Source organism: Podarcis melisellensis, assembly GCF_964234715.1.
Source record: "Podarcis melisellensis genome assembly, chromosome: 1".
NCBI lineage: Eukaryota > Metazoa > Chordata > Lepidosauria > Squamata > Lacertidae > Podarcis > Podarcis melisellensis.
In genome coordinates, this window is record NC_138528.1 from 46074360 (window position 1) to 46099332 (window position 24973).

Below are 24973 nucleotides of genomic sequence, written 5' to 3' on the forward strand. Positions count from 1 at the left end.
GCACCCGGGGGATCTCCCCCCAGGAGCGCAAGGCTTGCGGGCGGCAGCGCGGAGCACGGGGCGCCCTTCGGAGGACGCCCCGTGCTCCGCGCTCGTGTTGGCAAGCCTTGCGCACCCGGGGGCGCGTGGGGCGCCATGAAACAGAGGGTTCCCCATGCTGCGGACTGTAGCCTGCCGCCCGACGCGCAGGGCGCCCTGAAGCAGAGCGCCCCTCGCGCCAGGCAGACATGGGCCAGCCCCACAAGCTCGGGGGACAGCGGGGAGGCGCAGCACCGCCATCCCACTGTTCCCCGACCTGGTTTGGGGGGGGGGAAATAAAGGAAAAAAATTTTTTCCTTTATTTCCCCCCCCCAAAAAAGTAGGTGCGTCCTATTTCATAATAAAGTAATTATAAAATACTTTCTTTGTGTTTATTTGATGCCTATTAAAGAGAGTTACTTTATATATAGTCAATATAGGCACACAGTTAATTTTTTAAACATTTTCTAATGGTGGTGTGCCTCGAGATTTTTTTCATGAAACAAGTGTGCCTTTGCCCAAAAAAGGTTGGGAAACACTGCTCTAGTGAATTCATTCACCCATCAGGCAAAATGACTAATGAACTTGCCTGGCTGCTGCTGCTGCTGATCTCATGGAATGTTTTGAGTGAGAATGCAGGTCAGAAACCTCCACATGCTTCTTATGAAGTGGTAATCCCAAGGAAACTGACCCCCAGATATGGACTACAAGAACCCCATGATGTCACATACCTGCTGTAGACGGAGGGGAAGGTCCATGTTGTGCATCTGAGGCAGAAGAGGGGCTTCACTGCTAAATACCTCCCTGTCTTCACTTACAGTAAGGAGGGAGACCTCCAGACGGACTATCCTTTCATCAGAGATGACTGCTTCTACTGTGGCTTTGTACAAGACAAGCCTTCCTCCTGGGTCACCCTCAGCACTTGCTCAGGAGGCCTCAGGGGTCTGTTGCACTTAGAAAATGACACCTATGAAGTTGAACCTATGAAGGCGCTTGCTGCTGCTTCTCAACATGTGGTGTATAGGTTGGAAGAAAAAGAGAATGCTTTTAACACGAGGTGTGGGCTAACAAAGGAAGAGCAGAGTCATCAATTGGCCTTGATCCAAAATACAAAGAATTCAGCAGCCCCTAGGAACGATTTGCAATCAATATATGGCAATTGGTGTTGAATCATATATGGGTTTTAGTTTGTTCGAATTTTCTGTCATATTTACTCATGAATTAGGACATAATCTTGGCATGCAACATGATGGAAAATACTGTAAATGTGATCGGCCTGAATGCATTATGGCTGCATTTCACACAAACTCTGATAAGTTTAGCAATTGCAGTTACAATGAGTACTACAAGCTAAGGAACAATCCATGTTTATCCATTCCACCAGTCTCTGATAAAATGTTTAAATCTCCATACTGTGGCAACAATGTAGTGGAAGATGGAGAGAAATGTGACTGCGGTTCTCCAGAACAATGCAAGTTGGATCCATGTTGCCAGTCTAATTGCATGCTGCGCCCAGGTGCCACTTGTGCTTTTGGACAGTGTTGTGCTGAGTGTCAGTACCTTCCAGCTCATTATGTCTGCAGAGATAGGAGTAGCCCCTGTGACCTCCCTGAGTACTGCAATGGAACTTCAGAGTGGTGTCCTGAAGATGTTTATGTACAAGATGGCACCCCGTGTAGTGATGGTGTATACTGCTAACATGGAAATTGCACAACTCACAGTGGGCAGTGTAAAATGATATTTGGCAACAACTGGTGCTTCAAGGGCTTGCTTCAGTCATATGAATGGTCAAGGTGATCGTTTTGGCAACTGTGGCCTTAGACATGGAAATTATAAGAAATGCAGTGCTAAGAATATTCTGTGTGGCTGAATCCATTGTGAAAATGTTGGTGTATTACCCTCTTTGAAGGAACACAGCAGCATAATTCAAACGAAAATTAGAAACAAGATGTGTTGTAGTACAGACTATCACAGTGGACTGGAGATAGCGGATACTGGGGCAGTGAGAGGTGGCACCCCTTGTGGCAAGAACATGATGTTAATGGGGAGTGCAAGAGTATATCCCTCTTGAGGAATGAATGTAATGTCACAAAGTGCCATTATAGGGAAATATGCAACAACTACCAACATTGTCATTGAGTTTCTGGCTGGGCCCCTCCTGACTGTCTAAACAAAGGTCTCGGTGGCAGCATTGACAGTGGGCCCGCTCCACGAGGGTACATTTGGAATCGTAGTGCCAGCAGAGCAGGAACTACAGATGTACTTGGATTAGTCCTTTCTGCTACTGTTGTTGGTGTTGGCCTAGGTATTTATTTCCGGAAAAGACTGAGATAGAAGTTTTCACATTTAAGTGGAAGAGTCCATCAGCACAATTAATAAGTTTGGATTCTGGAGCAAATCACAGAAAAGTGCAATGGACAACTTGCCAGATACAGAGGAAGCAACAGACTGAATAGCTTAGTTGGTTAGAGCATAGCGCTTAGTTGCAATGCTGAATAGCTTAGTTGGTTAGAGCATAGCGCTGATAATGCCAAAAGTCTTTCCAAAATCAGGAAGAAAGCTTTAATTTTCTGTAGGAATGGATTTAGGCACTATGACAGGAGATATTACTGTATTTATCCTTCCTTGAGTGAGGTCAGCAGAACACCACCACCCTTTGCAGCTTTAAATTTGGTAAGATGTCAATTTAACCTTCTAGAAACAATGATCTGGGATGTTTTAAGGCAGTCTGCACTTTCCCTAGTATTACCTCTTTTCACCCCCTTTAAAGTAACAATCACACACACACACACACACACACACTGTTTTGTGAAGAAGTAAAAGTAATATTTACTTACATAATCTAGGTCTTGAAGCAGTTACAGCAGCAAAATGAAGGCAGATTTATAACTACAGTGGTACCTTGGTTCGCAAACGTAATCCATTCCGGAAGACCGTTCGACTTCCGAAACATTTGAAAACCGAGGCACAAAGGGCTGGCTGCAAGTTCAATTGGAAAAATTGAAAAACATGCAGTAGAAGCTGTTCTACTTCTGAGGCGCATTCGAAAACGGAAGCAAATACTTCCAGATTTTTGGCATTCAAAAACCAAAACGTTCAGCTTCCGAGATGCTCAAAAACCAAGGTGCCACTGTATTATCTAACTTTCAAAAGTAACTCTGCCTTGCCAGAGTGGTGCATGCTCTGATTATCTCCCACTTGGATTACTGCAATATGCTCTACAGGGGTGCCAAATTGAATAAAATATGGGGGGGGGCAGGTAAGCTACGCCCCACATAATTTATCACATGATACGGCACCCACCCCCCCACCCCAATTGAATGGCAATGTCCATCAACTTTGGTGGGTCCCAGCCTGCTCAAATATTTTACTGGGGGGGGGGTAGGGACATCAGCCCCTAGGAGGTGGCTCCTGTGGTGCTCTATGTGGGGCTACCATTGAAGCCGACTCAGAAACTACAACTAATCCATAATGTGTCAGTTAGACTGGTGACTGGGAATAGCTGCCGGGACCACATAACACCAGTCCTAAACTGTCTACATTGGCTCCCAGTACGTTTCCAAGCACAAAACAAAGTGTTGGTGCTGATCTTCCAAGCCCTAAATGGCCTTAGCCCTGTACATCTGAAGGAGCATTTCCACCCCCAACATTCAGCTTGGACACATAGGTCCAGTTCCGAGGGCCTTCTGGCAGTTCCCTCACTGCAAGAAGTGAAGCTATAGGAACCCAGCCAGAGGGTCTTATTGGTAGTGGCGCCCACCCTATGCCATGCCCTCCAATCAGATGTCAAACAGATAAACAGCTATCTGACTTTTAAAAGACATCTGAAGGCAGCCCTCTATAGGAAAGCTTTTAGTGTTTGATGTTTTATGGTGTTTTTATATTTTGCTGAAAGGTACCCAGAGTGGCTGGGGAAACCTAATCAGATGGGCAGTGTATTAATAAGAACAATAATAATAATAGTAATAATATTAATATTTTCAAAATGGTGTGTCAGCTGCAGAGCTCAGACATGCATGTGTGGTCAGCTTGGAGGCATAATGAAGAAAGAGAGATGCCTAGGCAGCAAGGACGTATATAGTGCTACAGCTTCCTGCCAAGGCAAACAAAGGAAGGGATCTCAGAGTTCTCTCTAGAAAATTTTGGATGAAAGCTCTGTGAGTCTCAGCCCCATCATGTGTCTATCTCACAAAACATGAATGGTTGCTTTGGGGTGCAATACTGTACCAAAATTTCACCCAATGTATTTTAGAAATCTGTCAATTTGTTTTTGTTATTGCAGTATAAACATAAATATTTAAATCATCTCTCGTAAACCAACTTGTAATTCACAAAAGTATTTACACAATAATATTGCAGAATAAAGGATACTCAAACCTACGTATTTCCTAAAGATTCTTATTTGGCATTTCCCCCTGCCCATAAGAAATTTGTCATTTTCTTGCCATTCTTTTCGTGCCTTTTTTTGTGTATATGTCAGGGATAATGTAAATTTAGTGGTAAATGTACATAACAACCAGACGTTCAAACACCTCTGCACTGCTGTTTGAACTTTGGAAAACCAGAGGTTCAAAGAGCAGCATGGGGCTGTTTCAAAGCCCTTAGCAAACAGCCTTGCACTTCTGCTTTAAACATCCAAATTCCAGAGGTTTAATGCAGCAACATGAGGCTGCTTGCAAAGGGCTTTCAAACAGCCACACACTTTAAAGTCCTTCAACTCTGGGCTTCAAAGCACAGTAGCATCCCTCGATGTCACTATAATGCCAGGTGACTGATGGGTGGGCAGCCCTACTCACCTGTCAAATTTGATATCTCCCTATTGGCAGGCCAATGTGGTCTCCCAGCCAGAAAGTATTTCCCATCATTGCTAGACACCCTCTGTTGTTATTTTTCCCATTCTGTTCCATCATGGATACTTCAAACTCCGCCCACATTCCAAAAAGTGATTCTACTCACTGTTGCTATGGTCAGAATCATCCTTCTTCTTTATCCCACATGCCGTCTCCTTCCAGTCTTGCTACAGGCCCACCTGCAGCTACAGAGGGCTTCCTTGCCTTGTATAAGAAGCTGGAGTAGAGTAATTTAGCAGAAATTTTTGTCTCTTGGTGGAAATGATCAGCAATTCTGCCAGCTTGTTAATACTGATACTACGGAATGCCCTGGTTGAGGCTGCAGGTCAGACACCACCGAAGGGTTATAGGTATGCCTCTTATGAAGTGACCACTCCTAGAAAACTGGCCTATGGTTATGGACAACAAGAACCCAGTGATGTCACCTACCTGCTGCAGATTGAGGGGCAGGGTCATGTGGTGCAGCTGAAGCAAAAGAGGGGTATTGTCCCTAAACAACTTCCTGTCATCACTTACAGTAAGGAGGGCGACCCCCAGATGGACTATCCTTTCATCAGAGATGACTGCTTCTACCATGGCTTTGTCCAAGGCAAGCCTTCCTCTTGGGTTACCCTCAGCACTTGTTCAGGGTGGCTCAGGGGTGTGCTGCGCTTTGAAAATAACACCTATGAAATTGAACCTGTTCAGGTATCTTCTGCTTCTCAGCACGTGGTGTATAGGTTGGAAGAAAAGGATGGGGCTATCCGCATGAGGTGTGGGTTAACAGAAGAAGAGCAAAGCCATCAGCTGGCCATGATGCAAACCACAAGGAATATATTGACCCACAGTGCTGCTGGTGAAGGCTGGTGGGGACACACTAGGTATGTGGAGGTTGCAATTGTGGTAGAACATGAACGATATGTCAAGTTTGGCAGAAATGAAAGTCGTATTGTTATGCAAGTTCTGGATGTCCTCCACACTGCCAATGCACTATATGAGCCATTTTCTGTTGAATTGTCTATATCTGCACTGGAGATATGGTCAGAAAGGAACCTCATTCAAGTTACTAACAGTATAAATGACACACTTAGGAGTTTCTCACGTTGGAGAACAGCCTCACTAGTTAAACATATAAAGAATGATGCTGCTCACTTATTTGTATATAAGAGTTTTGGAAGTACATTTGGATTAGCATACATAGGCACAGTTTGTAGTACCCTTTGGGCATCTGGTGTTGAATCCTATATGACTTCCAGTTTGTTCCATATTTCTAACACATTTGCCCATGAATTAGGACATAATCTTGGCATGCAACATGATGGAAGATACTGTACTTGTGATCGACATGCCTGCATTATGGCTGCAGATCAAGCTAACACTGATAAATTTAGTAATTGCAGTTATAAAGATTATTACAAAATAAGGAACTCTCATTGCTTGTTAATTCCACCAGACCCTTATAGAATGCAGAAAATCACATCTTGTGGCAACAAAGTAGTGGAAAATGGAGAACAATGTGACTGTGGTTCAAAACGTGAATGTAAGTCAGATCCATGTTGCCGATCTAATTGTATGCTGCGTTCTGCTGCTACTTGTGCTTTTGGACTTTGCTGTGCTAAGTGTCAGTATCGTCCAGTTCATTCTGTTTGCAGACAGAATGTTGGCCGCTGTGATCTTCCTGAATACTGCAATGGGACTTCAGAATGGTGTCCTGAAGATGTGTATGTACAAGATGGTGCCCCATGCGGGGATGGTGCATACTGTTACCATGGGAATTGCACAACCCATGACAGACAGTGCAGAATGATATTTGGCAAGAAAGCAACAGCTGCTTCAGAGGTTTGCTTCAAAGAGATGAATGCCCGAGGTGATCGCTTTGGCAACTGTGGCCTTAGACATGGCACTTATAAGAAATGTAATGCTACCAATAGCTTGTGTGGTCGAATTCAGTGTGATAACATTACTAAGTTACCTTCTTTGAAACAACACAGCACAATATTTCAAATACCCGTTGGCAATAGGAAATGCTGGGGTATGGACTACCACATTGGAATGGAGATTCCTGATATTGGAGCAGTGAGAGATGGGACTCCTTGTGGCAAGAGGATGATGTGTATTAATGGGGAGTGCAAGAGTGTGTCCCTCTTGAAATATGATTGTAATGTGACAAAATGCCATAATCGGGGAAGATGCAACACTTACAAACATTGTCATTGTGATTATGGCTGGGCTCCTCCAGATTGTCTCCATGAAGGCTATGGCGGCAGCATTGACAGTGGCCCCCCTCCACCACGCAGGATTGGCTACAAAGTAGGAATTTTTATAGGAATTGTATCTATCCTTTTCCTTCTGTTGGTGTTGGTTTAAGGGAAATGGACTGAGAAACTAATTTAAAAGACTGAGTTCAAGATTCCTTCAAACTGAATCTAAACAGGAGTAAAACCCACAATAAATCATGGAAGTCAACAATGCACATTTTGTATAAAAAATATACAAAGAAAATAATAGGCAGTATTTTACAAAAATGTAACTTTGAGTCTGAAAGCTTTTGAGTATTATTATTTCACTACTTTTGTGGAGTTACTCTCCTTAGCAAATCAGTTTATGAAAATCTTGGACTCATCAACAGGTAAGAAACCTGCTTTTTATCAAGGCTATCTATCCTCTAATCCTCTGAAATGTTGTTCCACTAAATACCGAGGGAAACATCTGTTTTCTGGAATGGATAACTGCACACTGAGCAAAAGCCACATTTCCCAATATCATTATTTCCCCACAGAAACCTTCATAAGCACTGCTGCTATGTGAATGCCTCTTCCCAATACACGTTGTGCATCATAACACACATAAGATGATGCTATAGCATCCCCTGATCTATCAACGCTGGAGCCAGCAATGACCCAACTACTGTAAGTCTTACAGGCAGGTATTTTAGTCGCTCACACAGCCCTCTGGGACAATGGAATAAGGGATCAGGATGTGGTTCTGACAAGAGGTGCTAAACCTTCAGCCACACACATTGAAGGGAAAGATGAGCAGTGAAAGGGAAGAGACAGACCATGCAATAAAGGCAGCCACAAACACAAACTGACAGCATTCCTGCTCCAGTGGCTCACTCTATATGGCAGTGATGGGGAACGAGACACCCTCCAGATACTGTTGGATGATCAACCCCCAGTTAAAGATTTTGGGATTTGTAGTCCAGCAACAACTGGAGGTTCCCCATTCTTGCCATAGAGCATGGGGTTGGGAAGCAGAATATGGAATTTTGAGCTGCACCAGGAAGAAAATGACCTCATCTTTTTCATGCCTTGCAAAAAAAGAAGAGAAAAGATTGAGTCAGGAGGAAAAGAGAGTTCCAAGATCTCAAACGCAGACTGCAAATACAACAGGGAATTCCATAAGTACTTAACGATCTGACACATCATCGACCATTTGCCTCTCTCACTCCTGCGCCCCAATCATAGATGCCAGGAAACTCAGGGGCTGGAGGAAGAGGAGGCCTTACTTGTAGAACTGCTTGTGTTGGGAACAGGTGATGATAATCAGTGGGTCAGATGTTGAGCTCCCCCATGTGGGCCATTTTGACAGCTGGGTAGCAAAGGGTGGAGGCTCGCCCTGAATTCAGGTACACTTAGGCAAACCAGGAGAAGTACTGCATGAACCAATAGTCATGCATGTACCAAAGAGTCCTGTTGACCCACCTTCTCTCAGCAACCCATATGACCAACCTTCCCCTGCTATTTTGTCCAACAGGCAACCCTCATGTCTGGCATCCTAACAGGTTTAATTTACCCACCCACCCCCATTTCTCCCTCCCTCACATCTCCCTGCTACTCCCTTCTGCCCTTGAGGGTTGCTCCTGTAAGGCTAGCAATGGCAATATTTATAGAGTGGAGTGCCTGGCTTCAACCAACACAAAGCTTACCTGCCTATGGGGATGAGTGTCTCTGTGTGGATGCTGTTGCTTCCCACTGTCGAGGAGGAATAATGTTGGAGCACTGCAGTATAGGCAAGGCATATGGCAAAGGTGAGAAACTTCACAATTTATAATTGTTATATGCAAGGCATATGGCAAAGGTGAGAAACTTCACAATTTATAATTGTTATACACTCCAGGCAGTTTGCAAAGATCTGTTTAGTGAATTTTTTAAGGGTATTTTCTTGATTGTGAGATATTACTTAGGTCACACACTGCTGTGGCTATTTCTGGGCAATGGTATCTCCTCCTCACTGTCTTTTATTGTTTATCCTGTTTGATCTGGTGACTGCACATTTAAAAAAAATTCTGTGATTTTATCTGTAGTGTTTGTTGTTCAGAGACATGTTTATATAAATAATAGACAAATAAACATTTGAAAGCACTAAACTGATAAATCCAGTTGTCAAAATATTAGCTATAGCAACCTAAATTTGTTATTACTTCAATAGTTATTACTTCCACTACTGTGCCTTGCAACCCACATCTTCCTGATAGAGCCTACGCCTGTGTGTACAGAGAAACAGATGCTGCTAAATGGTTAAGTTTGGTACCGCACTCTTATTGTAAGAAACCCAAGATGCATTCCTGTGAAGGAGGCTGATTTGTATGTTTGGTGGAGCTGTAACATATGCTTAACTTTAACTGTTGATATATGTTCAGCAACAAATGAGTGCTTGGGACACTTTTGCCTCCTCTCCAGTAACCCTCAATAAGTTTTAAAAGAGCTCATTTCACCCTAAGCACAAGTGCCCCCGGCAGTGTAAGGGTTAAATTCTGCTGAAGATTAAAATGGTCTTCCTTTGTGAAATGAAGATTTGTTGCTTGCTGTTAGATGTACTATTGATGTGCCGAGAGCTTGGAGATCTGCTAACTCCTGCAGTAAAGACCTGTGCTGTAAGTACTACCAGCCAAGATCACTATAAGTGGGCACTTTCTTCCTGGCTGTAATCTCTACCAAGAAGGAACGTGTTTGAGGCACATTGACATCTGGGATCTCACCTGCATTTACAATTGGCTGATGGTGCAAAGACCAGAAGTTGCTACAGGAATGATTTGCTGCTGCTTGCTGGTTGGAATACAAATCTGCACCCGTCACTGATTGCCTAAAGTATTTGCAATGCACCCAGATTAACATACTGGAGATATTATATTACAACACTATCAAGTTTATGCATCTTCTTGCAAATTACAATGGACCCCACATCATGACTGCATCCTTGAATCAACCATGAACAAACAAAGTCAAAGGATTACACTGAAACCTTGGGAGGAGGTGGGCAGTTTTGAACTTTGGGATAATTTTATGGTTTTGTCTATTTTACCAGTCTCTTGTTAATGTGGTTTGCTAAGCTGAATAAATATGGTCATTTGGGCCTTACTTCAGGTAAGTAGAGATGGAAGAACTGCTATTCAAACATCTTTTGTGGGATTCTAGGTTTTACGGAATGAGGGTTTGACCTAGTTCTAAATACAATAGGAAAATAATTCCTAGTTACTGACATAAGGGTTATATCTGCATATTCCCATCTACTTTCAGAATGTTAGTAAATAGTGAAAATGGAGGTCCCCATCAAATACATGCTATGTGCATACCCCAAATCCTGCATGCCCTACATACCTATGTTTCTACTGTCAGTTTATTGGACTCTCTTCCATTTCTTGGTCCTTTGCTTCTCAACTTCCCATTGCACTTAATTTGCAGTCCCAGTCGCAATGCCTCCCCTCCCAGCATGTGACCAAATTGAGATGTAATAGACCAAACGTGCACAGACAGTGGTTTGGATTAAAAATGGCCACAACTTTATTGATCACAGGTATAGGTGGAATTTTGGCTCATTCATTGGGTGTATATCCATTCCAGCCTTATAATAAATAATAATAAAAATAATAATTTATTATTTGTACCCTGCCCGTTTGGACTAGGTTGCCCCAGCCACTCTGGGAAGCCTTCTGCCAGAGGTGCTGGAACATTTTCAGGGTAGTGCCAAAGATTATGGCCTCACCAAGTTGCTGATCTAGGGTCACCGCTGAAAGCTCTATGGCCCATCAGTCTCATTCTTGGCTTCTGGACAGATACATCCACCGAGATCTGTCTAATGGGTAACCCGGAATATGTTCCTGGGTCAGGACAGGATGATACACCACTTTACCCAAAACCTGAAGACTTGGATTCCACCCAGTGCTTTAATCACTAAAAGCTGTGATGTTTTGCTGTGGGGAAGGCAAAACCTCAAGACGGTCCAGTTCATCTGCAGGCAAATTCCTTCCCGCCTAGCAACCATAGCAAGGAGGGCATAAGGAATCAAAATCTGTTAGACGGAATACAACCTAAGGAATAAAGCAGGGTTAAAGCAGCAACCTGAAAAGTGAAATATGGTTAAAAATTATAGGACATTGACCTACATATGTAAAAAAACAAATATAAGGGAGGAAGGGTAAGATTGCTCTTTGGCCGACAATGTTGCAGAAGGCAAGTGCAGAGAGCTCTTTTAAGGTGTTGCTGCCTGGTGCAGGCATGGCAGAAGCCAATGTTTGGCTAGCCAGCAAGGCACTGCCCAACTGGTGGGGCCTCTGATTGGCCCCTTTGAAGCTGGGGTTATGAAGAGAAGTTCCACCCTGAGAACATGCTGGCTGGAGGAATTCCCAAAACAGTTGACAAACATGCATGAGTTGACAGCCAGGATGGCAGCAGAGAGCGAGGGGCTGCAACTGCTGCCCACTTGAAAAGAGTGAGCACCCATTTCTTCCTGTGTCCCTTTCACCCAGCCATCTCTGCAACGTCTTTCCCTTTCCACCATGTGCTTCCCCATTCTCCATTCCATTCCTTCTCTGATTCTCCAAGCTCCACCTACATTCTAAAGGTAACTGCAATGACTGTTGCTATGGACAGAACCATCCCTTTCTTTGATGGTCTCATAAACAACCACCTTCTCATCTTTCTGGTCTGCTCTCAACTGTGGGAAGCTTTTGGAGCTGGGATAAGAAGCCAAAGCAGGATGCTCCGGAGGTTGCTTTCCCAGTCAGAGAAAATGACTAACCACCACACATGGCAACTGGTGCTGATCTTGTTGAATATTTTGGGTGAGACTGCAGGTCAGAAACCACCACAAGGCTTTATGTATGCCTCTTACGAGGTGACCATCCCAAGAAAACTAGTCCCTAGGTATGGACAAGAACATCATGATGTCACCTACCTACTGCAGATTGAGGGGAAAGGCCATGTAGTGCATCTCAAGCAGAACAGGGGCTTTGTCCCTAAACACCTCCCTGTCTTCACTTACAGTAAGGAGGGAGACCTTCAGGTGGACTATCCTTTCATCAGAGATGACTGCTTCTACCGTGGCTTTGTACAAGACAAGCCTTCCTCATGGGTCACCCTCAGCACTTGTTCAGGGGGCCTCAGGGGTCTGCTGCATTTAGAAAATGACACCTATGAAATTCAGCCTGTGCAGAGATCTTCTACTTCTCAACATGTGATGTATAGGTTGGAAGAAATAGAGGGTGCTGCACGTATGACATGTGGGTTAACAGAAGAAGAGCAAAGGCATCAAGAGACCATGATCCAAAAAACAGAGAATATAGTGGCTAGGGGTGCTCCAGAAGGAGGTTGGTGGACACACACCCGTTACGCAGAGGTTGCAATTGTTGTGGATTACGAAAGATATGTGAGAATTGATAGAAATGAAACTGTTGCTGCTATGCGAGTTCTAGATGTCATTCATGTTGCTAATTCATTATATGAGCCACTTGGTGTCGTTGTGACTCTTGTTGGATTGGAGATTTGGTCAGAAAAGAACCTCATTGTGATTGATAACAACATTTACACCCTGCTTTCCAATTTCAATGACTGGAGAACAAACACCCTAAATAAACACCTAGAGAATGATGCTGCTCATTTATTTGTATATAAGGGCTTTGGACGTACGCGAGGATTATCATATTTAGGAACAATCTGTTGGACTGATCGGGCATGTGGTGTTGAATCATATGTTGGTTATAGTTTGTCTGATTTTTCTAATACATTTACTCATGAATTAGGACATAATCTTGGCATGCAGCATGATTCAAAATACTGTACTTGTGAACGACATGCCTGCATTATGGCTGCAGCTCAGGCAAACACTGATAAGTTTAGCAACTGCAGTTATCAGGATTATTTTGAGCTAAGGAACACTCCATGTTTGTTAATCCCACCAGAGCCTGATAAAATGTATAAACTCAAACACTGCGGTAACAAAGTAGTGGAAGATGGAGAGCAATGTGACTGTGGTTCACCAGATCAATGCAAGTTGGATCCATGTTGCCAGTCTAACTGCATGCTGCGCCCAGGTGCCGCTTGTGCTTTCGGACGGTGTTGTGCTGAGTGTCAGTATCTTCCAGCTCATTATGTCTGCAGACAAGAGGTTAGCAGCTGTGATCTTCCTGAGTACTGCAATGGGACTTCAGAGTGGTGTCCTAAAGATGTTTATGTACAAGATGGCACCCCGTGTAGTGATGGTGTATACTGCTATCATGGAAATTGCACAACTCACAGTGAGCAGTGCAAAATGATCTTTGGCAAGAAAGCAACAGCTGCTTCAAAGGCTTGCTTCAATGAACTGAATGGTCGAGGGGATCGCTTTGGCAACTGCGGCCTTAGACATGGAATTTATAAGAAATGTAATGCTACGAATCTCCTGTGTGGTCGAATCCAGTGTGATAATATTGACGAATTACCTTCTTTAGAGCAGCATAACACTATAATTCAAACACAATCTGGAGATAGACAATGCTGGGGTACTGACTACCACAGTGGGATACAAATACTCGATATTGGAGCAGTAAGAGATGGGACTCCTTGTGGCACTGATATGATTTGCATTAATAGGCAGTGCAAGAGTGTATCCCTCTTGAACTATGATTGTCATTTCAAAAAGTGCCACTATAGGGGTATATGCAACACTTACAAACATTGTCATTGTGATTATGGCTGGGCTCCTCCAGATTGTCTCAGTGAAGGCTATGGTGGCAGCATTGATAGTGGACCCCCTCCACCACAGAATATTTTTAGCCCAAACTCCAGCACAGCAGCAATTATAGGAGTAATTATATTTGTTTTTTGTGTTCTTGTTGTTCTGGGTATTTATTTCAGGAAGCACTTGAGAGAAATGTTTGTCAGATTGAGAGAAAGAAAGCATGAGCAAGATGTTAAAAAAGAAGAAAGTTCAGACTAAATCACAGAATTGAACAATGCATTGAATGTGCCAAACAGATGTGCATGAAATAATGGACCATATCATGCAGAATGTGGCACCATAGTTAATACACTTATTGGCAATGAGAACTGCTGGGGAACAGACTACCACAGTGGAAGGGTATATCTGATATTGGAGCAGTGAGAGATGGGACTCCTTGTGGCAAGAACATGATGTGTATTAATGTCGAGTGCAAGAGGGTGGTCCCTCTTGAAATATGATTGTAATGTCACAAAGTGCCATTATAAGAGAATATGCAACAACTACCAATATCGTCATTGTGTTTCTGGCTGAGCCCCTCCTGACTGTCTAAACCTGATATTGGAGCAGTGAGAGATAGGACTCCTTGTGGCAAGAGCATGATGTATATTAAGGGGAATGCTAGAATGTGCCATTCATGTGTAGATGAAGGCTATTGTGGGAGCATTGACAGTGGCACCCCTCCACCAAACCAGGACACTGTCATTGCAGGAACTGCTGAAGGAATTGAATTTGTTATTAGCGCTATAGCTGGTGTGTGCCTAGTGATGTGAGGTGAGAATATAATTGAGAATGAGAATATTATTGAGAATATTCTCTGCTAGAAAATTATCCAGAGAATATTCTCCACAAACTGTAAATTCAAATGTAAGAACCAGTTTTACAACCCACATTAAAAAAATCTAGTAAATAATAAGTCAAGCTGTGATATTGCCAGTGTAAGTAATGAAAAATGAGTTACATTACTGGGCATTGTGTCACTCATCATTGGCAGTTCTGAAATGTGAGCTAAAGAAATTTTTATTTTATTTTTTAGTTTTAAAAATGCTATTCATTTAATTTCATGAACATTTGAATTCGTAAGTATTTCAACTACAGTGGTACCTCAGGTTACATACGCTTCAGGTTACAGACTCCGCTAACCCAGAAATAGTGCTTCAGGTTAAGAACTTTACTTCAGGATGAGAACAGAAATTGTGCTCTGGCGGCGCAGCGGCAGCAGGAGGCCCCATTAGCTAAAGTGGTGCTTCAGGTTAAGAACAGTTTCAGGTTAAGTATGGACCTCCAGAATGAATTAAGTACTTAACCCGAGGTACCACTGTATATGTAATAGCCTTTTTTATATTTTGGTGTGACCTTATTCTTAGCAATTCTATACCCTTGGTCATACAGTGTTTTGTTTTGTTTTTTACATAAAGTAGCTTTAATGCTTTATACACTTAAAGTACCTATACAATTATGTGTAACAGCATGTGAAGTGGCCAGTTGACATTTCTATATTTTTATTTATCAAAGAATATGAATTCACCGCATTGCCCCATTAAATAAAAGTATCTGTACAGTTTTTGTTTGCCATCTGAACAAGTTTACCCATAAATAAACATGTATATTAACTAATATAATTTCCAATGCATTAAAATGAATATTATCCTATTTTAAATGGAAATTCTCTAATCTCATTAATTGAGAATATTCTTCAAAAGATTATTCTCTAGAATTTAACATCACTAAGTTTGCCTGTGTGTTTATTTGAGATATGGACTGATGCAATGCTGGAGAAGACAGGGCAAGAACCCATCCAACTGAACACAATCAGGAAGCAAGTGCACAGCAGATTACTGAACTGAACAATGACAGAATATATAAAAAGTGTGAAAGAGAAATATGCAGATATATTTGACTTTGCAAGTCTTTCATCAGTTCTTAAGAATTGCATTTGGATGTACGGTAATTTGTATTTCTATCACATCAGTACATAGAAATCTTGTGTTTATCAATAAGAGATAACAAGTGGAATTCCACAACAAAACATTTCAACTGATTGCTGATGTATGTGTATGTCATCTGATTGCTTGTAGTTGAGGGTGGGGGAGAGCATAAAATACAGTAAAGGTAAAGGTACCCCTGCCCGTACGGGCCAGTCTTGACAGACTCTGGGGTTGTGCGCCCATCTCACTTAAGAGGCCAGGGGCCAGCGCTGTCCGGAGACACTTCCGGGTCACGTGGCCAGCGTGACAAAGCTGCATCTGGTGAGCCAGCGCAGCACACGGAAACGCCGTTTACCTTCCCGCCAGTAAGCGGTCCCTATTTATCTACTTGCACCTGGGGGTGCTTTCGAACTGCTAGGTTGGCAGGCGCTGGGACCGAACGACGGGAGCACACCCCGCCGCGGGGATTCGAACCACCGACCTTTCGATCTGGGTCATGTACAACGTATGTTTGATTTCTTTGAAAGGCAACTGGGTATTTAATTTGGTCTAGGAGGAGGTCTGAGAGGGCAATTTAAGTCATTTAGCGTTTGATAAGCAGTTTAGAGGAGGGTCTGAGGTTGGTTAGGATTTCCACTTAAAACCCCCCACACTCCAGAATGCATCACATATAATTGTTATTAACCTATTCCCTCCTAACACAAACCCAGCTTTCACTGGCATGCAGAATCTTTGTGCTCATTTAGCACACTACCCACACTAGCGTGGGCTGTACTGGTAGGCTATCTCACATGAAACTTGGATGCACAGTGGCCTGCCTAAGCCCCCAGAGGTCCTCTTATTTGACTATGGATCATGCCCAGTGCCCCTCCCCAACCACAAGAGATGGGAAGCTCAGTTGACTGGCTCCCTGCCAACTCAACTCTGACCACAACCAATTGACCAGACTAGCCTGTACGTTCAACAAGGGTTGTATTCGACAAAGCAATAAGATGAATGGTTTATTAATACAAAGATTTTGCCTACTGGCCCAAATGTTTGATCTTATCTGAAGACTGTCTTTTTTTAAAAAAGGAGTTATTTTTTGATAGGTTTTTCTAGTCATAAATAAATACATATACATTTTAAAGTCTGGGGGAGGCTGAGCTGAAGCAACTTATACCCAGTATCACTTCTGCTGTATACTCATTACAACCTGCTGCTCCTCACATCCCATATTCTGCTGGTAGAGGTTGCTCCTGTTTATGTGCTACATGATTCCTTCAAATCATGTACCAAGAAAACAATGTGTACTCCCAGAATGTTTAGTAATGTGGCTACAGTGTCTTTCTGTAAATGCCTACCACACATCTCTGTTACTCCATTGTCAGTTTCTCTGTTTTTTTTTATCTGTTGCATCTCATGTTCCTGTCACACCTAATTCTTCTTCCTGAAATGCTTTCAGCCAATCATCTTCAGGCACCTTTCCCTTTCCTTTGCCATTTTCCTCCATTTTGTTCTATCCATCACTGACCAAGCTCCATGCACATTCAAACTATAACCTACTCTCTCACCATTCTGCTCTGTCCTTTACCAAGCTCCACCTACATTCCAATTGTAAAGCTACTAACTCCTTGCAAGGAACAGAATATATTTCCTCATCCGCTGCCCATTCTGCACCAGAGTGGGGTGCTCTAGTCTAGAGGACTTTTTCCTATCAGACAAAGTGTTGATAATGATCCTATGGAGGAGACTCAGTGAGTCCAATGGTCAGACATTGCCTCAGGACTTTAGGCATAGCTCTTACAATGTGATCATCCCAATGAAACTGACCTCCAGATGTGGAAAACAAGAACCCCGAGACATTACCTAGCTGCTCAGTTTGAGGGAAAGAGCCATGTGCTGAAGCTCAGGCAAAAGAGGGGCCTTGTTCCTAAAAATGTACCAGTCTTCACTTACACTAAAAAGGGGTCTTTTAACTCCTAAGGTCCCAGGTTTTCCTGGGTGAGAACTTGACCAAGATCTAAATACAAAAGGAGGGGGGACCTAGGTACTAACCCATGGGTTATATCCGCATATCCCACATCCTCCAGTCTACTCTCAGAATATTAGTAAAATTCCAAAGAAGGTCCCTTCATCAAATGGATATTTTGCACCTACCCCAAATCCTGCATGTCATACGTGTATTATTACACTGTCAACGTATTGAACTATCTCCCATTTCTTGGTCCCCTGCTTCTCAACTTCCCATTGCATTTGCCTCTTCTTCCCATAACCCTTTAACCCAGCTATCTCTATTACACCTTTCCCCTTCCACCATGTGCTTCCCTATTCTCCATTCTATTATTTCTCTGATTCTCCAGGCTCCGCCTACATTCTAAAGGTAACTGCAATGACTGTTGCCAGGGTCAGAACCCTCCCTTTCCTTGTCTAGCTCACATACAACCAACATCTCATCTTCTTTCTGGTCTGCTCTCAGCTGAGTTGTGGGAGGCTTTTGGGGCTGGGATAGAAAGCTAGAACAGGGTATTCTGGAGGTTGCTTTCCACTGTCAGGGAAAATGACTAGCCACCGTGTGTGGCTGCTAGTGCTGATTTCATTCAATGTTGTGAGTGGGAATGCAGATCAGAAACCACCACAGGGTTTTAGATATGCCTCTTATGAGGTGACCATTCCAAAGAAATTGACCCCTAGATATGGAGAACAAAATCCCCATGATGTCACCTACCTATTGCAAATTGAGGGAAAAGAGCATGTGATTCATCTCAAGCAAAAGAGGGGCTTTGTCCCTAAACATTTCCCTGTCTTCACTTACAGTAAGGAAGGGGACCTCCAGACGGACTATCCTTTCATAAGAGATGACTGCTTCTACCGTGGCTTTGTCCAAGGCAAGCCTTCCTCTTGGGTTACCCTCAGCACTTGTTCAGGGGGCCTCAGGGGTCTGCTGCACTTAGAAAATGACACCTATGAAATTGAGCCTATTCAGGGATCTACTACTTCTCAGCACATGGTATATAGGTTGGAAGAAAAGGAGGATACTATCCGTATGAGGTGTGGGCTAACAGAGGAAGAACAACGTCGTCAAGAGGCCATGATCCCGGAGAGAGAGCATTTACCAGCCAAACGTTCTGAAAATGACTGGTGGACAGACTCCAGGTATGTAGAAGTTGCAATTGTGGTGGAACAAAAACTATATATACAGCTTGGGAGAAATCAAACTTTGACCAGTGCACATGTTCTAGAGATAGTCCATACTGCCAATGCATTCTTTAAGCCTCTTGGTGTTGTTTTGTCTGTAGCTGGCTTGGAGATATGGTCAGAAAAGAACCTCATAGCAATTGCTGATAAAATGTCACAATTACTTGAAACTTTCAATGCTTGGAGAAAAAACACACTAAATAAACATTTACCTAATGATGCCGGTCACTTATTTGTACATAAGCTGTATGGACAGACAGCTGGATTAGCATTCACATCAACAATTTGTAGCTCTCACTGGGCATCTGGTGTTGAATCTTATGTGGGTTACAGTGTGTCCTTTTTTGCTGTGCTTTTTGCCCATGAATTAGGACATAATCTTGGCATGCAACATGATGGAACATACTGTACTTGTGAACGAAAATCCTGCATTATGGCTGCTTTTCCAGATGAAGTCGATCAGTTTAGCAATTGCAGTTATAACGATTATTATAAACTAAGGAACTCTAACTGCTTGCTCACTCCACCAACAGCTGGTAAAAAAAATAATCTCAATTATTGTGGCAACGAAATAGTGGAAGATGAAGAGCAATGTGACTGTGGCTCACCAGCTAAGTGTAAGTCAGATCCATGTTGCCAATCTAATTGTAGGCTGAGTCCAGGTGCCACTTGTGCTTTTGGAAAGTGCTGCACTAAGTGTCAGTATCTTCCAGCTGGAACTATTTGCAGAGCGAAAACTAGCAACTGTGATCTTCCTGAGTACTGCAACGGGTCATCACAATTGTGTCCTGAAGATGTTTATATGCAAGATGGTGCCCCATGCAATAGTGCTGTACACTGTTATCATGGGAATTGCGCTACTCACAGTGAGCAGTGCAAAATGATCTTTGGCAAGAAAGCATCAGCTGCTTCAGACAATTGCTTCAAAGTAATGAATCTTCGTGGTGATCGCTTTGGCAACTGTGGCCTGGGACTTGGAACTTACAAGAAATGTAATGCTGAGAATGTCCTGTGTGGGCAAATCCAGTGCGTTAACGTGCAGACACTTCCTTCTTTGGTGGAACACCACACCATAATTCAAACCTTAATTGGCAGTACCCAATGCTGGGGTGCAGATTACCACTTTGGAATGGATATAATCGATACTGCAGCAGTGAGAGATGGCACCCCTTGTGGGACTGGCATGTTGTGCATTAGTAGGGAATGCAAGAGCATGTCCCTCTTGAAGTATGATTGTAATGTGTCACAGTGCCATAATCGGGGGAAATGCAACAACCACAAACATTGTCATTGTGATTATGGCTGGGCTCCTCCTGACTGTCTCAATAAAGGCTACGGTGGCAGCATTGACAGTGGACCAGCTCCACAAGGCATGAGTGGTACCATGATAGCAATTATTGTAGGAACTGCATTTGTCATTTTTGCTGCTATTGGCCTGACTTTGTTTTACAGGACTATACTGCTATATCACTTAAGAAGACTGATTTCAAGAATCCATCCAATAGAATCAATGCAGGAAGTAAGCACACAGTAGATCAGAGAAGTGAACAATGCACTCGCTATATCAAAAACTGAGAAAGGAAATTAAGTAGAGTAATATGCAAAACATATATTTGTGTCTGTAAGGTTTTCATTAGCATTTTTAAACTGATATTTGATGTAATTTATCTCCAGATAAAATATTGCACTCATTGAAAACCCCCCACAATATGTATATATGTGTGCATATACATATACACATAAACGCTTTCAAAGCTCTCTGTAACACCAATGTTTTTTTAAACAAAAACACCATGATAATGAATGACATAAAATAAGAACATAGGAAGTTGCCTTGTATTGAGTCAGACCTTTGGTCCATCTAACTCAGTATTGTCTACACCAGGCACAGGCAAACTTGGCCCTTCAGATGTTTTGGGACTACAACTCCCATCATCCCTGACCACTGGTCCTGTTAGCTAGGGATGATGTGAGTTGTAGTTCCAAAACATCTGGAAGGCCAAGTTTGCCTATGCCTGGTCTACACTGACCGATAGTCTCCAGGATTTCAGACTGAGGTCTCTCCAAGCCTTACCTGGAAATGTTAGGGATTGAACCTGAGACATTATGCATACAAAGCAGATGTTCTACCACTGACCTAGGGTTATTCACCATTCTCTGGCAAAGAGATAGCTCAGTCAGTAAAGCATTGGATTCTTAATCTCAGGGCTGTGGGTTTGAGCCCTATGTTGGGCAAAATACTCCTGCATTACAAGGGGTTGAACTAAATGACCCTCATGGTCCCATCCAACTCTACAATTTTACGAGATTTGGTCAACAATAAAATTACACTGATAAAACAAATACATCATAAATGAATAGATCAGATTAGTACATCAACATTGCTGGTTCAACCTTCAGGGAAAGCCTGAGAGGAAAGATAAGCTTTAAGCAGGCACCTAAATGCCACTAGTACAGGAATCTTCTTGATGTTCACTGGAAGCATATTGCAATGGGCAGGTGCCACATCACTAAAAGCCCTGCTATTAATGAACCTAAGACAAACCTTGGGAGCAAACGGTACTACCAGGAGTGTCTCTCCTGAAAATGAAGTGACCACCAGCAGCATACAAGTGGTAAGGCATTCTTAGAAGTAGCGTGATGCCAAGCTGTTCAAGGCTTTATATACTAACAGCAAGACATTAAACTTGACTCAGTAGCATACTGGCAGTCAGTGCAGCTCTTTCAGTTAGGTGTTATATGCATGGCTGGCCCATCCATGAGGTGGGGGTGAAGCAGCAGCTTCAGGCAGCTGAAGCCCCCAAGGTGCTGTCCCCACAGGCACCCCATCCACTCCGATGGACAAAATCTCATGAGATCTCATTGAGCTAAGATATTGTCACCACAGCTGGCGGAGGTGGATGGAGAAGAGGCAGTGCTGGCAGCAATGCGGGCAACGGGCACCATTTCACCTCAAGTGGCAAAATGGGATGCACCACCCCTGGTTATACATATGTTATTAGTAGAGCACCCCTTTCAACAGCCTTGCTGCTACATTCTGCACTAAGCTACAGCTTCTATATCAGCTTTAAGGGCAGCCCCAGAGGGAGCATATTGCAGTAACCCTATCTGGAGGTAATAATAATAATAATAATAATTTATTATTTATACCCCGCCCATCTGGCTGGGCCTCCCCAGCCACTCTGGGCGGCTTCCATAAAAACCAAAAATACAATAAAATATCACACGTTAAAAACTTCCCTGAACAGGGCTGCCTTAAGATGTCTTCTGAATGTCAGGTAGTTGTTTATCGCTTTGACATCTGCTGGAAGGGCGTTCCACAGGGTGGGCGCCACTACCGAGAAGGCCCTCTGCCTGGTTCCCTGTAGCTTTGCTTCTCGCAATGAGGGAACCGCCAGAAGGCCCTCGGCGCTGGACCTCAGCGTCCGGGCAGAATGGTGCGGGTGGAGACGCTCCTTCAGGTATACTGGACCGAGGCCGTTTAGGGCTTTAAAGGTCAGCACCAACACTTTGAATTGTGCTCGGAAACCATTACCCTATTTTTCGCCCCATAGGACGCACCGCCCCATAGGACGCACCTAGTTTTTTTGGGGGGGGGAAATAAAGGGGGGAAAATTATTTTCCCCCCCAGGCGCGGGGGAAGCCAGAGCTTCCCCCGACCCCAGCCCCCAGAACAGGCTGCCGCCCCAAGCCTTGCGTGCCCGGCGGGAGGTCCCGCCGGGCGCGTGAGGCTTGCGGATATCTGCCCAAAGCAGGGGGTGGGCTCCGCAGCTCGCCCCCTGCTTCGGGCTGCAGGCTGCCGCCCCAAGCCTTGCGCGCCCGGCGGGACGCATTGCCGGGCACGCGAGGCTTGCGGACATCTGCCCGAAGCAGGGGGCGGGCTCCGCAGCTCACCCCCTTCAGGCTGCAGGCTGCAGGCTGCCGCCCCAAGCCTTGTGCGTCCAGCGGGACCTCCCACCGGGCACACGAGGCTTGTGGATAGCTTCCTGAAGCCTGGAGAGCAAGAGGGGTCGGTGCGCACCTACGCCTCTCGCTCTCCAGGCCTGCATTCGCCCCATAGGACGCACACACATTTCCCCTTCATAATACGGTACTAGACTAGTATGGTTTTGCTATCCAGGAACAGCTATAGCAGACACACCAGCTGAAGCTGGCAGAAGACACTCCTAGTCACTGAAGCAACTTGGATGTCCAGTAACAAAGATGGTGCACCCCCAAGTTACATACCCGTTGCTATGAAGGGACTACAACCCCATCCTTAACAAGCAAGCAATTTGTTCAGCTCTGTTTCTAGACCTTTTTCCTGTCCACCACTGCTCCCAGGTACCATTGTGCCCAGTTCCTGCATGACAACACAAGATTTAAGATGCCATGAAGAAACAGTGGAATGCAGAATAGCATTTAGTGAATGTTCTTGAGCAACAGAATGTTGTCTCTCCCCACTCCCGCTCCCCCAGTGTGCCCCAATCTGTTCTAGAGTTCCCTCAACTCTCTGGAGCAGATTTTGGGAGGCCATACAGGGGGAGGATGGCGGAAGTCATGCTACACAGGCAGCTATCCTTACACTGATTGGACATAGTAATTGAATACTGCCCATAGATTTGAGTGTCATCAGCATCCTGAAGACCTATGTTCCAAATCCCCTGACTACTCTGACCTCACTCTTCACAATCCTTCCAAAAGTAACCTCCATAACACTGTGTAACACTTCATGTATTGGATGAAGTGGACAGTAATCTACAAAAGTTTATGCCATAATAAATATATTCATCTTTATAGTGCCAGAAGGCTTTGCTTTTTCAGCAAAACAGGAAAATGAAAATGAAGGCTAAGCTTTTTGTAACAGAAAAGAAAGGATTTTTAATGATAATATGTTTACAATTGATTTTTCAACCTAAAATCAGTACACACCCCTTTTTACCTTCCTCTTTCATACAACACAATGTGAATCAAACAAACCAGAAGTGATAAGGTAACCATACCATTAACAGTGGTATAACATATACCTACTCAAAAGAAATTCACACTGGATTTAATGGGACTTACTCCTACGTAAATAGATCTAGGATTGTAGTCTACCAGTGACATCTTCATACAGCTACCATAGCTTCCCATTCCTCCAGAATACAGCAAAAAACCAAAACAAAATCCTTGCTTTTTACCATTGGCAGAGGGCTCGGGGTATCAGTTTTCCTCGTAGGGGTTCCTCTAACAATCTCCGTCATGACCTCGGGTCGCTCCAGCCGTTTTTGTCACGGCTCCTGGAACCACGAAGCTCTTCAAGCCATTTCCCTCAGAGCTGAGAGATCTAGACTTCTCTCCCTCGCCTGCTGTGATCCACAGGACAGGATTTCTCCCCTGCCTCAAGAGTGCCAGCCTGCTCCCTCCAAGCCTCAGCTGGTCCACGTCCTCCCCCAAGCGGTGGTTTAGTAGCCAGGGAGCCGAGACGTCCAAAGTTTGCATGCTGCGTTTCATGCGTAAAATAAAAGAATAAAATTGACGAGGAGCTGATGGATGAGGCGACCTCCCTGGCCTGTGCTGCTTCTGCTCTGCCCACCCCTCCTGGCGCGCAGGCGGGTCTTTGTGGGACAGCTCTGGGTTTTATGTATAACATTTGGGATTTAGATGATGGAAGTGGCGTCCCGTTTTTGAGAAATAGGCGCAATTCCTCATAGACGGTGAACCTGAAGCCCTCTCCTTACTACTTGCAAACAGTACTGCCTAAAATGTTGTCGCTACTGACTGCCTTTATATTTTGTGAGAGGGCGGTCTAAATCATTAATTATTGTTAATTATTATTAATTATTATTCATACCGCCGCCCTTATATTTCGTGAGAGGGCGGCTTACAACATAATATAAATACTTCCATAAATAATAAACGAACGAGACCCTCAGGACTCCGGAAACGACACGTCTCTCCACCCGCTCCCCGCACCTGAGGAAGCGACTGCCTGACGGGGAAGGGCCCGCGCGCAAGTTGCCAAAGCCCGTTGAGGACTACGAGTCCCAGAATCCTCAGCGGCCGCCTTCCTTTCCTCCTGTC

General features: G+C 44.0%; 3 protein-coding genes, 1 long non-coding RNA gene and 1 pseudogene across 10 annotated transcripts; 4 read left to right on the top strand and 1 right to left on the bottom strand.

Annotated features, from left to right (window-relative positions):
• Nucleotides 1-1151: 1151 nt before the first annotated feature.
• LOC309358078 (disintegrin and metalloproteinase domain-containing protein 21-like) lies at nt 1152-2404 on the top strand. The gene has a single exon (XM_081890807.1). It carries the CDS (start codon nt 1171-1173, stop codon nt 1714-1716), a length of 546 nt encoding a protein of 181 aa, XP_081746933.1. The 5' UTR covers nt 1152-1170; the 3' UTR covers nt 1717-2404.
• Nucleotides 2405-2505: 101 nt separating this feature from the next.
• LOC309358112 lies at nt 2506-24896 on the bottom strand. Its single transcript, XR_014163340.1, has 3 exons — nt 24091-24896; nt 23156-23270; nt 2506-2997 (listed from the first exon to the last, which is right to left on the bottom strand). It is a non-coding gene; the product is annotated as an uncharacterized lncRNA (long non-coding RNA).
• On the top strand, nt 4747-10212 carry LOC309357772 (disintegrin and metalloproteinase domain-containing protein 20-like). Of its 3 annotated transcripts, none has more exons than XM_081890181.1 (2): nt 4747-5728; nt 6301-6402. In XM_081890181.1, the coding sequence occupies exons 1-2, from the start codon at nt 5130-5132 to the stop codon at nt 6308-6310; spliced, it is 609 nt and encodes a 202-aa protein (XP_081746307.1). In that variant the 5' UTR covers nt 4747-5129; the 3' UTR covers nt 6311-6402. The 3 variants fall into 3 exon arrangements, with proteins under 3 accessions (XP_081746307.1, XP_081746305.1, XP_081746306.1); XM_081890179.1 differs by adding an exon at nt 9279-10212 and having other exon boundaries at nt 4750-7756; XM_081890180.1 differs by adding an exon at nt 9279-10212 and having other exon boundaries at nt 4750-7476.
• LOC309357722 (disintegrin and metalloproteinase domain-containing protein 20 pseudogene) lies at nt 11700-14329 on the top strand (annotated as a pseudogene). The gene has a single exon. The product of its transcript is annotated as a disintegrin and metalloproteinase domain-containing protein 20 pseudogene (transcript).
• LOC309357973 (disintegrin and metalloproteinase domain-containing protein 21-like) lies at nt 11790-20538 on the top strand. Of its 4 annotated transcripts, XM_081890722.1 has the most exons (4): nt 11790-11922; nt 15578-15765; nt 18548-18886; nt 20381-20538. In XM_081890722.1, the coding sequence occupies exons 2-4, from the start codon at nt 15674-15676 to the stop codon at nt 20460-20462; spliced, it is 513 nt and encodes a 170-aa protein (XP_081746848.1). In that variant the 5' UTR covers nt 11790-11922; nt 15578-15673; the 3' UTR covers nt 20463-20538. The 4 variants fall into 4 exon arrangements, 2 of the variants coding, with proteins under 2 accessions (XP_081746848.1, XP_081746847.1); XR_014163247.1 differs by lacking the exons at nt 11790-11922; nt 15578-15765 and adding an exon at nt 19300-19545 and having other exon boundaries at nt 16941-18886; XR_014163248.1 differs by lacking the exons at nt 11790-11922; nt 15578-15765 and adding an exon at nt 19462-19545 and having other exon boundaries at nt 16946-18886.
• Nucleotides 24897-24973: the final 77 nt, after the last annotated feature.

Coding starts and splice junctions, on each gene's coding strand:
- LOC309358078 (XM_081890807.1), top strand. CDS start 1,171: ATGGCAATTGGTGTTGAATCATATATGGGTTTTAGTTTGTTCGAATTT.
- LOC309357772 (XM_081890179.1), top strand. CDS start 5,130: ATGATCAGCAATTCTGCCAGCTTGTTAATACTGATACTACGGAATGCC.
- LOC309357973 (XM_081890721.1), top strand. CDS start 18,291: ATGACTAGCCACCGTGTGTGGCTGCTAGTGCTGATTTCATTCAATGTT. Junction 18,887..20,380: donor GACTGGTGGACAGACTCCAG/GTATGTAGAAGT, acceptor TTTGTTTTACAG/GACTATACTGCTATATCACT.